The 12,659-nt window shown below is 32.7% G+C and overlaps 1 protein-coding gene across 1 annotated transcript; it reads left to right on the top strand.

The window, feature by feature from the left end:
• Nucleotides 1-6,555: 6,555 nt before the first annotated feature.
• Nucleotides 6,556-11,966, top strand: LOC139809598 (uncharacterized). Its single transcript, XM_071772589.1, has 10 exons — nucleotides 6,556-6,631; nucleotides 6,710-7,055; nucleotides 7,443-7,562; nucleotides 9,710-9,827; nucleotides 9,952-10,216; nucleotides 10,309-10,425; nucleotides 10,511-10,601; nucleotides 10,753-10,898; nucleotides 11,518-11,650; nucleotides 11,736-11,966. The coding sequence occupies exons 2-10, from the start codon at nucleotides 6,888-6,890 to the stop codon at nucleotides 11,787-11,789; spliced, it is 1,212 nt and encodes a 403-aa protein (XP_071628690.1). The 5' UTR covers nucleotides 6,556-6,631; nucleotides 6,710-6,887; the 3' UTR covers nucleotides 11,790-11,966.
• Nucleotides 11,967-12,659: the final 693 nt, after the last annotated feature.

A 12,659-nucleotide genomic window follows, 5' to 3' on the forward strand; every position in this document is an offset into this window, starting at 1 on the left:
CGGGGGGGGGGGGTGTGCGTGAACCTCGGTTCGCGTGGAAAGTGTATGCGTGAACTATTTCGGGACTACCGCACTTCCCCCAAAAGCACGGGGGGGGGGGTGTGCGTGAACCTCGGTTCGCGTGGAAAGTGTATGCGTGAACTTTTCATGCGTGGAAAGTTAATATGCGAGATGCCACATGGGTTAGATGACGCGTTTTAAACAGTTAAATATTTTTAAAGCGCGTCATCTAACCTATGTAACTGTTTAAAGCGCGTCACTAACCTACATCTCGTTTCGCGGGGCAGAGCGACACTTTTTTCTGCCAGATTCGGTCGTTTTGTGCAAAAACGCGTCGATTAAGCCTAAGTTCAACGAAATCGGTGAGAAGGCCACTATTCTGCACATTTACCAAATAATTTATTAATTTGTCTGTTATAAATTATGTTTAAACACAAAATATAAAATATTTTAGTGCATGAACTCATTGTAAGTAAGAAAGTTGAAATTATAGACAGACTGCCATTCTTTTTAGAAAGATATTTTAATATGTTAATCACATTTCCCACTTGTCTGTGGGCATTATGCATAATGACCGGTCAGTTTGATTAATTTGAACATTTTTGCTTTTATTATTCAAATGGCCCGAAAGAAGCGGGCATTATGCATAACTAGCTGCCCCGGCGAACTTCGTACCGCCTAACAGTAATGAATGTAGTGATAAGACACGCAAATAGTCCCTCTCTCTCCCTCTCTCTTTCTCTCTTCCTCTCTCTCTCCCCTCTCCCCTCTCCCCCCTTTCTCCCTCTCTCCCCCCCCCTCACTCTTTCTCTCTTTCCCCCTCTCTCCCTCTCTCCCTCTTTCTCTCTCTCCCCTCTCTTTCTCTCTCTCCCTCTCTCTCTTTATCCCCCTTTCTTTCTCTCTCTCTTTCCCCCTCCCTCTCTCCCTCTCTCTCTCTCCCTCCCTCTATGTATTTTTTCTATGTATTTGGATATCTTTCTAGATTAATTTTTTTTTTACGTGAATTTTTTCGATATTTTATTAGTTATTCTGCTATTCCGGAAAATTCTACCCCTATTTCATATACTTGTGGTAAAAATTCGGCCCAGCCGTTCTTGAGTTATAAATGGTGTAACTAACCCGACTTTGTTTTATATATAAAGATGCCCGGCCATTATGCATAATGACCGGATTAATCAAATTGCCCGTAACATATATATACATGTATTATACACATGTGTATAAACAGTACACAAATAGGCGGGGGAGGGCCTTCTCACTGATTTTAAGACATGCCTTCGGCGTATAGACTAGTGACGCGCTTTAAAAATATTTAAGTGTTTAAAGCGCGTCAACTAACCTACATAGTGTCTATTAGTACTCAACCTATGTAGGTTAGTGACGTGCTTTAAACAGTTAAATACTTTTAAAGCGCGTCACTAACCTACATAGGTTAGTTGACGCGCTTTAAACACTTAATAGTCCAGTCAAAATACGATTAGACCTAGAAAAAATTGCAACACAAGGTTTTATTACGTCATTGTGTTCAGAAAAATATACTGAACAACATATTCAAATTCCGCCATTTTCCGCTATCCCTAAGTATGTTTTTTATTAACAATTTATAAACAAATTCGTTTTTCTCCACAAATACGATAAATTTTGAAATTTTTGTAGAGATCAAAGTTGTAGAACAAACAAATATCTACAAAAAATGTTCTTATGAATTTTTTGAAATATCTCATATTATTTGAGATATTTGCAACAAGAGCTACTAGGCTACGCGCGGAGCGGAGCGGGGAGTTCTAACAAGCACACGGCAGTCTCTACCGGTCGCTGCTACTTCTCTAGGTTCTACAAGGAACTTGAGTTGGTTCTCGATACTAGTATATGTGTCTATGTATACACACACATATATATATATATACTATATATATACACTACCCTCCATAAGTTTGGAAACACTCTATGACAGATGCTGTACGTGCGACTATTTACAGATAAATAGTCGCATGGCAGCGATCTGTGTAGATTTTTGGTATGAATATATCGTAAGACGTTCAAATAATCATATATATTTCCACCTGGGACACTTGCAACACTTGTACATGCCGAAAATATGTCGGATGATTATTTCGCGACACCGAAGTGCTCGGAGTTGAATTTGTTGAACAGCGAATCACAAGTCACAGGTGCACCTTTGGGAAGTTCTCCAGCAAGAATGGAAACGTATCCCGACTGAACTCCAAAAGTTGATCCACCGTATGCCGAGAATATGCAAGGCAGTCATTAAAGCAAAAGGTGTGGTTACTTTGAGGAATGTAAAAATTAATGGAAATTCTTTATTTTAAAAGCCTGTTGGATAACATATGTACTATTATGTACTATTTTCTGTATATTGCATTCTATAGAGTGTTTCCAAACTTATGGAGGGTAGTGTATACATATATAGAACAATCCACGTCACTTTTACCCTTCCTTTGTCCAAAATTGGTATGGACGGATTTTAATGACTAAGGGCGGAAAATGTTCGTTTTGAAAAGAGCTTTCGAAAAGCGTGTGGCATATATGCGCAATTCAACATGGCGTCATAGTTATGGCTGCTTAAAGGGATAAATTCAAAATTTCAGATTCAACATGACGCCATGTTGAATTGCGCATATATGCCACACGCCTTTCGAAAGCTCGCTTTTCAAGACGAACATTTTCCGCCCTTAGTCATTAAAATTTGTCCATACCAATTTTGGACAGAGCGGGGGTAAAAGTGACGTGGATTGTCCCATATATGTATATATATATATATTGTGTGTGTATACATAGACACATATACTAATATCGAGAACCAACTCAAGTTCCTTGTAGAACCTAGAGAACTAGCAGCGACCGGAACTAGAGACTGCCGTGTGTTTGTTAGAACTCTCCGCTCCGCTCCGCGCGTAGCCTAGTAGCTCTTGTTGCAAATATCTCATATAATATAAGATATTTCAAAAAATTCATAAGAACATTTTTTGTAGATATTTGTCTGCTCTACAACTTTGATCTCTACAAAAATTTCAAAATTCATCGTATTTGTAGAGAAAAACGAATTTGTTTATAAATTGTTAATAACAAACATACTTAGGGATAGCGGAAAATGGCGGAATTTGAATATGTTGTTCAGTATATTTTTCTGAACACAATGACGTAATAAAACCTTGTGTTGCAATTTTTTCTAGGTACCCCCCCTTTTTTCCGTATTTTGACTGGACTATAAATACTTTTAAAGTGCGTCACTAACTTACATAGGTTAGTTGACGCGCTTTAAACACTTAAATACTTTTAAAGCGCGTCACTTATTTATACGCCGAAGGCGTGTCCTAAAATCAGTGAGGAGGCCCTTCCCCGCTTATTTGTGTACTGTTTATACACACACATGTGTATAATACATGTGTATATATAATACATGTGTATAGTACATGTGTATAAACAGTACACAAATAGGCGGGGGAGGGGTCACCAACAAAGTGACGAATGTCTATTAGTACTCAAAATAGCTGCTATATTTTCAAAACTTTTTTTGTTAATAACTTTTTAACAAATAACGAACGCGGGCTGAAACTTTTTGAAGGTCACTCATGAGGGTGACCTTGACAACATACTAAAATATCAAGGTCATCCAAGGTGATCCCCCCCATCTATACAATTACCAAAATAGGAAGAAAATAAAGTAAAAATAGATAAAAAAATAGGTAGGGTGCATATTTTTCGGGCACCCCCGATTGATTATCACATTGTTGTCGGAATCACAACAAAGGTTTTTACCAAGAAAACCGCAAGAAAATATCAAAATTCGGAAAAGGCCCTATTCTATAGAATTACCAATTCTACCACTGTTTCATATATAATTCTTTGAAATTCGGTCAATTATTTCCCGAAAAATTGGAGAAATTTCTTATACCGGTTTCCAGAAAATCGGTAACAAAAAACTATACACTTTATGGCACTCTCCAAAAAATTCTACCCCTATTTCATATACTTCTGGTAAAATTCGGTCCACTAACGAATGAGTAGTTCGCGGTCAGACAGACAGACAGACATACGTACAGACGACGGTACTTATATATATAGACTAGATTTTTCGCCCGCGCTTCGCGCGGGCTCAGAATCTGTTCCCCTCTCCCCAAACTCACCCATTAATTAGGAGCACCAATAGAACCCTAATTTTCAACCCCAATCCTCATAAAATTAGTAATCTTTTGGTACCAATTTCATCAAAATCATCAACAAAAAAATTAGAAAAATTTAGGCACCGGTTTCAAGAAAATCGATCCATTAATAAAAAAATTATCCATTAATGAAAAATTAAACTTATCTTCCAAAAATTTAAAAAATTTTGGCATTGGGTTTAAGAAAATTGGTCAATTAATACTTATTATTTCTCGAAATTTGAATAATTTTCAAACCGGTTTCCAAAAAATTGGTAACAAAAAATTATCCATAAAAAAAATTTAGCTTGATGATATCTCAAAGTTTGCTGAAATTGAAGCAATCACGTACATTTTTTTTAACAGAAATCGGAAACCCTTTTACTATATTAGCAATTTTCCTAATTTAATTACATTCTTTAGTTCTTTCTACCCCTATTTCATACATAATTTTTTAAGATTCGATCAACTTTATTTCCTGAGAAATTTGAAAAATTTTGTAACCGGTTTCCAAAAAGATTGGTAACAAAAAATTATACACTTTATGGCACTTCCCGGGAAATTCTACCCCTGTTTTATATACAATTCTTTAAAATTCGGTCAATTATTTCTCGAAAAATTAGAAAAATTAAAAAAACCGGTTACCAGAAATCGGTAACAAAAAAATTGACACATAATGACACTTCCCGGGAAATTCTACCCCTATTTCATATACTTTTGGTAAAAATTCGGTCCATTGGTTTTCGAGATCATAGCGAACCAAAAAAAGGCTACAAACTCTGTCTCTTTATTATAATAATAAAGATTAAAACAAAATTGGCTTTCACCACACATCCTTTTTTTGGGTCATCCTTATCGAGTAGAATAAATTTCGGAACCGGTTTCCAAAAAAATAATCGGTAACGAAAAATTATACACTTTATAGCACTTTCCGGAAAATATATATATTTTACCCCTACTTCATATACAATTCTTTAATTATCCATAAAAATTACCCATAAAAATTATCCATAAAGAAAAATTATCCATAAAAAAATTTCAGCTTGATATCTCGAAATTTGCAGAAATTGGAGCAATCACGTACATTTTTTTTAACAGAAATTGGAAACTCCATTACTATTAGCAATTTTTCTAATTCTATTACATTCTTTAGTTCTTTCTACCCCTATCTATATGTATAAATACCTGACGTCTGTATGTCTCTCTGTCATTATACACTTTATGCATGGCAATCCCCGGAAAATTATACCCCTGCTTTATATATAATTCAATCAAGCCAGTAGGAGTCTTAACGTGTATCAAATTTATTGGCAGATTTTTTTTATATTTCTCAATCATTAATTATTTTATCATAATGTAGATACAATGTCCAGTGGTACGTTACTTCGTTGCAAATACAAAAAATGATCCTGTTCCTCTTGCAAAGAGATACCAAGGCGTTCACTATGAATATTGCTGGACTATTCGTGGAATCGTTATCTTTCAAAATAGTGTTAAATGTAAAATATATTTTATAGATAGATAAAAATAAAAAGTTATGTGTTATTATAGTTACTGGTGAGCACGGCAGTGTCGTATTTCACCGTTCTTTATTCGATGCAGAATTGATGTAAAGCAAATCAATTGATATAGTGTAGTGAAATAATGATAGTGAAGAAACTAATTAGCACACTAAAACGAATTACATACTATAATCTAAAAAGTTGTATTGACCGATAATCTCGATAAAATTGTAAGAACTCCTTAATTGTAAGAAAATATAAAAGTGTTTAAAACGGTCATGTGTGTTTACAGTAAGTTAGCAATAATATATTAATAATTGATATATGTATATATCGATATATAGTATATATCGCACCATAAAGAAAAACAATATCACAACTCAAAAATTCACAGTTTTCGGGAGAGAGGAAAAACAAATAATTCAACTTTTTATTAAATTGTGAGACAACTTACGCAATTGCAATTACGACATTTTGTTATAATGAAACTTATACTGTTTTTTTGAAGACGTCTGCTGTGATTCACTTGTCAATTCACTTATGACATTATTCATCCAGCGATTGCAACTTAATCGGTTTAAAAGAATATAACGATACTTCTGAGGAGAACGTAAAATTTGGAAAAATATGAAAACATCTAAAGCAAGTGGTGTTTATAGCAACACGTACATTGAAAAGTGTATTTAATAATAATAATAAATTACTGGCCAATATATCGATATGTATAACTGATCGTTTCCTCTAAAATCAAAATGTAACTTATGAGTTCACGCACTACGAAACGAACGAGACGCGACAAAACGCGCTACTGAAAATACGCCTGCGCGATTCTTTGTCAGGAGATACATTTAGAAAAGTATTTTTCTTTCCTGAGAAATAAACGTTCAATTACATTGATCGCTTAATCGTCGACCTATTCCCAGGTCCCGCGCGACGTTGCTAAAATGCGAATGTTCCGATCTCAAGGTAAACATTTTGTTGCATTTTATATACATCGCATTACCTTAAATTACATTGATCGCTTAATCGTCGACCTATTCCCAGGTCCCGACGTTGATAAAATGCGAATGTTCCGATCTCACGGTAACATTTTGTTGCATTTTACATCGCATTAAAAAAATTGGGCAATTTACATTAAAATTTAAACTAAATAAATAAGGGAATACGCAACTGCAAACTAGTCGAAAGAAGAAAATAGGCGCATCGATCCTTTCGCTGTTACATGCATGTATATGCTCGTGGAGAAATGATCCGTATAAATTCTTTACATACTGGTCTCAATCGGTATCTACTACTTACATTTGGTCTATGGCCTTATCAGCAATCTAAACTCGTTCAATTCCAATTAGTTTTGTTTCTTAGTGTTTTGGCAACATTCATTTTATTTCAGGTACGTAAATAGAGAGAGAAAGAGAGAGAGAGAGAGAGAGAGAAAGAGTTTTAATTCCATGATATGGGACTTTAATTACAAAATAAAAAAAATTATTTTTAGCAATTGACTTTGCAATTTTACATATATTAAAACTATTATATCATTCAAACTCAATGTTGTGTATATTACACATCAATATTAATATTATAATACACACGCGCATGTGTGTATTACAGAAAAAAACAAAATTTATAATTTTATACTTTGATTATTTAAATAGATTTCTAATTTAAATTATTACATATTGAAAAACAATCAATTAATGACTTGGGGTCTTTTTCTAATTGCATAAGAAAATAGTAATTTTAATGGAAATTTCGGTAAAAAAAAAATATCTTTTTGCAGCTCACAACGTTTCTGACTTCACAATGTACTCCGGATCTTCTTATCAATGTTCTTTCTTCCACATTATTTTCTATTACTTTTGTGATTAAATACATTTTATTTTGTATTAACCTTGAAGTCGTAAGTAAAACATACAAGGTGACGATTATTGGAAATTGCTAAAATTAAATAGATGTAATTTTGAGTAAACAGAATAAAATAAATCAAATACATTATATTATAAAAGTATTCATTTTCACACAATACAATATATACTTATGTATACATATGTGCATATATGTATATATGTGTAGGGGAGACCGGGGCGAAGTCGGCCCCGGGGCGGAGTCGTTTTTGCAATTATCTCGAAATCTGTATGTTGTGTGAACTCGCCATTGATACTGTAAACGCGGCTTATATGGTGCCCACGTGACCAACGGAGTTTAGTAAGGTTACGTGCCATGTTGTGATTCTTATCGAAGCAAACGTGTTTTCGCAGGTCGAAAGTAAAATTTCTTCCGCGTCGAAAGTTTGTAATATCTTAAGTATTATTGTTTCTCTGAATCTCAAAGTAAATGATTCTAAAGAGTAATGCATGCTGTGAACACGAATCCAGTGCAGTTTTTTTTATTTTCATTGATTTCTATTATTTTATAAGCGACCAAACCTAAAACTTGTATTCGGGGCGAAGTCATGACCAAGCTAAAACGAAGTCAAGAAAGCTAAATAATATGTGCTGCGTATGCTTGGAGATAATAGAAAACAGAGCCGATGAAAAACAGTGCATTTCGTGCAGGCGTAAGGCACACAACGAGTGCGTGGGCTCGTCAGACTCTGTTTTTATATGCTTTAACTGTTAGCGAAAAAAAAATTGATTTTCTTGACATTATTTTCTGCTTTCCATTTTTCTACTAAAAAACAATAAATAAAGTGTATTCTATTAATTTTTATGATTAAACTTATGTATATCTTTATTCAAAATCCAGTCCGAGAATAAAGACACGACTGCGCTCCGGGAATTTTGACTTTTCAATTTTTGCACCTTTGTTGTTTTTACTCTATATCGGTTGAACAAAGCGACGTAGACAAAAAATGCCTATATAAATTTTGTAGCCAAGAGTTCACTCTTTACAATGGTATACTATATTTCACTAAAATAATTTATTTTGTTGTTAAATATCGGCACCGAAAAAATACGGCCGACTTCGCTCCGGTCTCCCCTATACGTATACACTTCACTTTTTCTAGTAATAATAATAATATTTATATAATTATTTTTATTAATATTTATATTATTTAATATTATCTATTTAATTATTTAATTAAATTATCTATTAGAATTAAATGTTTTCCGTATAAGATTTATAATTTGTTAATATTAGCCTATATCGCCATAATGTACGATGTAGCCGTAATACACACGTACAGGAAATGACAAAATAAAATCAGCTTTGCAGTAAAAATCAATATCACCTGACTTGAGAAAATCAATGACAGATGACAAATTAATACCCGTGTAGGTGTAGGTGTAGTTACTGGACTGAGCGAGCAAGTTTTACGTGATATCATTGGAAAACTTTCATCGCTCGTAACTCAAAAACTATTGCAGCCTCAAAATTTTTGAATTAGAATTTTTAAATCTATTTTACCTTTAGAACACAATAATAAATTATTATAAGTATTAAAGTATTATATGATTGTGAGATACCCTGATATATATACATGTATATTTGTAAGAATAAATATGTATATTAATTATGTATAAGAATGGCCAACAATTCGACTGATTGCATAGCTCAAAGATTTATTCAAAATAATTATTTTTGAACTGACATAATAATCGAAACGCTCTTCCAAACTTTTAAACTTAAATAAACGCTATTTAACATTAATAACTATAACTATGCTTTCGCGCTATCTTAAAACTTCATAATTATATGTATATCGCTGAATCCTGCAATCAACCAGATTATTTTTTATTTTTTATAATGTCTTTTTATATATTTAAAAATAAAAACTCTCACACTACATGGGACATATGATGCGCACTTCCGCAAATAATAGGATTCCAGAGTTTCAATTTATTCCATTCTGTTTACTCATTACAAAAACAATAACTATTTAGTTTCAGCAATTTCTCGATTAATATCCTGTATATTATATATTATATTCACGTGTGTATGTGAATAAATATTTCCGAGAAATAAAATTTTTAATATAATATAAATACGATAATATTTTTCCAACATGATAAAAAAAAAGTGCATGCAATATTATTAAAACAACAGATAAAGTGTTTGCTGGAGCAACTGCAGCATATTTGTAACGAACTAACTGATAAACATGAAATCAACATTATGAAACAGTACGCCAGCGGTGCAAAACGTTACACGGCTATATTTACATGTGAGATAACTGCTTTCGATTTCTGTTAAACGCGAATTGTTTGTTATATTTGGAGACTTAACTAGCGATTTTATAATGGATTTTCCTAGGATTTTGAAAGAATTGATTTTTAAACATTTTTCAGTGTCTGTTATATTGCTCGTATTTGCTTTATTATTATATCCAATTTGGCCGCGTATTTTTGACATCTTACTGCCTATGAATGAAACTCGACCACATATTTCACCACTGTTTGTAACAGAATACTTTATCGACCAAGAAAAGTATTTCTATTTAATTAGCTTGCATACAAATACGGCTTTTACCATAGGAATTGGTGTAATGTTAGCGACAGGAACAATGTTCATAGTTTACTTACAGTATGCATGTGGAATGTTTCGAATTGCCAGGTAAAAATATAAATATATATAAAATCAAATATAAGAAAACTCTATCGTAAATTTGAAGAGACGTATATAGTTATGGCAAATAAATCACGCAGTTATCGCGTTAAACAAGCAATAACAATTGAAATTCTGCAAAAAAACAGCATGATGAATAAGAATTTAATTTATAAGGAATTAATTTATGCCGTGGATATGCATCGCAAAGCTATGAAGTTGGTATTCATATAACAGTAATTATACAACATTTATAATAATCGATAATATCGCGTATAGAATAATGTTTTCTTTCTTTTGAAGATTCTCCGAATCGACAATATCTAGATTTAAAGTAATGTTCTCCTTGTTGATAATAGTCGGGGTGATTTGCGCGAGTCTGAATTTTTTTCGGGTACGTATCGCCTTCTTTTAATAATATATTTAATAACAGTAACGAGACCAATTATTATCAAATTTCCATCAAGAGTTCTAATTCATTATTATTTTGTTTAACGTTATTAATTTAGTTTTACGACAATCATTAAGATGCACTTGTACTTTAGATTTTTCAGATGGTATCCCTTAGCTGTGACGTTAAAGAACTTTCGTTACGATTAATATTTTTCATCATCCATTTTTGTTACATGTTTGCAGCAAACTTTCTCGCACAGGAAATTACGAATCACAATAATGAGGTATTTACCACCGTGTAAGGATAATATTTATGTAATATAATTATATGCGCATTTATATATATCAATCAATGCAATAAAAAAATACAGTTAAGGCCTCTGTTCACTCACTGCAGCCATCTTGAATTGATGACATTAAAAGCGAGAAAAATAGGTGTATCATGAAAATTCTTACGAGCGACGTATATTAAAATAAAAATGTTTTTCAATAAGATAGCGTTTGTAAGCGATAGAATATACCAAAAACTCCCTTTTTGTTAGCGAAATCTACATGTTGAATTGAATTGTACTTAATTAAAGACGAAAACAAGCCATCCTTAGCCGATAGCTGCCAAATTGAAATAAATATTTACTTTCACATATTATAAACAGGAGTCTTTGGTACCTATACTTAACACCACGACAATTATTTTAAATATAAAATTACTGCACTAAAACGAAAAATAACGTTGTACGTCGAAAGAATAGTTTAGCTTTACGCTTTTCAGTTCACAATTTTGCAACGTGTAACACTGTTTGTACTGTCAACGTAGATTTGGCAATCAAGCCAGTAGGAGTCTTAACGCCGCGTGTATCAAATTTATTGGCAGATTTCTTTTATATTTCTCAATTATTAATTATTTTATCATAATGTAGATACAATGTCCAGTGGTACGTTACTCCGTTGCAAATACAAAAAATGATCCTGTTCCTCTTGCAAAGAGGTACCAAGGCGTTCACTATGAATATTGCTGGACTATTCGTGGGATCGTTAGAAGGTGCTGCTACGGTAAGAAGAATATCTTTCAAAATAGTGTTAAATGTAAAATATATTTTATAGATAGATAAAAATAAAAAGTTATGTGTTATTATAGTTACTGAGCACGGCAGTGTCGTATTTCACCGTTCTTCATTCGATGCAGAATTGATGTAAAGTGTAGTGAAATAATGATAGTAGTGTAGTGAAATAATGATAGTGAAGAAACTAATTAGCACACTAAAACGAATTACATACTATAATCTAAAAAGTTGTATTGACCGATAATCTCGATAAAATTGTAAGAACTCTTAATTCTAAGAAAATATAAAAGTGTTTAAAACGGTAATGTTTACAGTAAGTTAGCAATAATATATTAATAATTGATATATTAATATATATATCGCACCATAAAAAAAAACAATGTCACAACTAAAAAATTCATAATTTTCGAGAGAGAGGAAAAACAAATAATTCAACTTTTTATTGAATTGTGAAACAACTAACGCAATTGCAATTACGACATTTTGTTATAATGAAACTTATGCTGTTTTTTTTTAAGACATCTACTGTGATTCACTTGTCAATTCACTTATGACACTATTCATCCAACGATTACAATTTAATCGGTTTAAAAAAATAACGATACTTCTCTGCTCCCGTACAGCGAATTTTGCATATAGATTTGTAACACTATTATAGCATGTATAGGGAACACATTAGGCATACTTTTTATGGCATACTTAACTCAAAATCGAAATTTTTTTAGTTGTGACAGTATTCTTTTTAGGGTGCGATATGTAAGACTAAGCGATTACCATTTCTCTAAATGGTTTAACATAACTTATGAGAGCACGCATCATGCAACGAAGAGACATATATGTTATTGCGTTACTGAAAATTGGCGAAATGCTTGTGCGGCTCTCAGGGAATACGCAAGTATATTTCTATGAGAAATGAACATCCGTTCAATTGCTCATATTATATATTGATCGCTTAATCGCCGACCTCTTCTCCAGTAAAATTGTTCAATTGCTAATGT

The sequence above is a fragment of the Temnothorax longispinosus genome, chromosome 3 (assembly GCF_030848805.1).
Source record: "Temnothorax longispinosus isolate EJ_2023e chromosome 3, Tlon_JGU_v1, whole genome shotgun sequence".
NCBI lineage: Eukaryota > Metazoa > Arthropoda > Insecta > Hymenoptera > Formicidae > Temnothorax > Temnothorax longispinosus.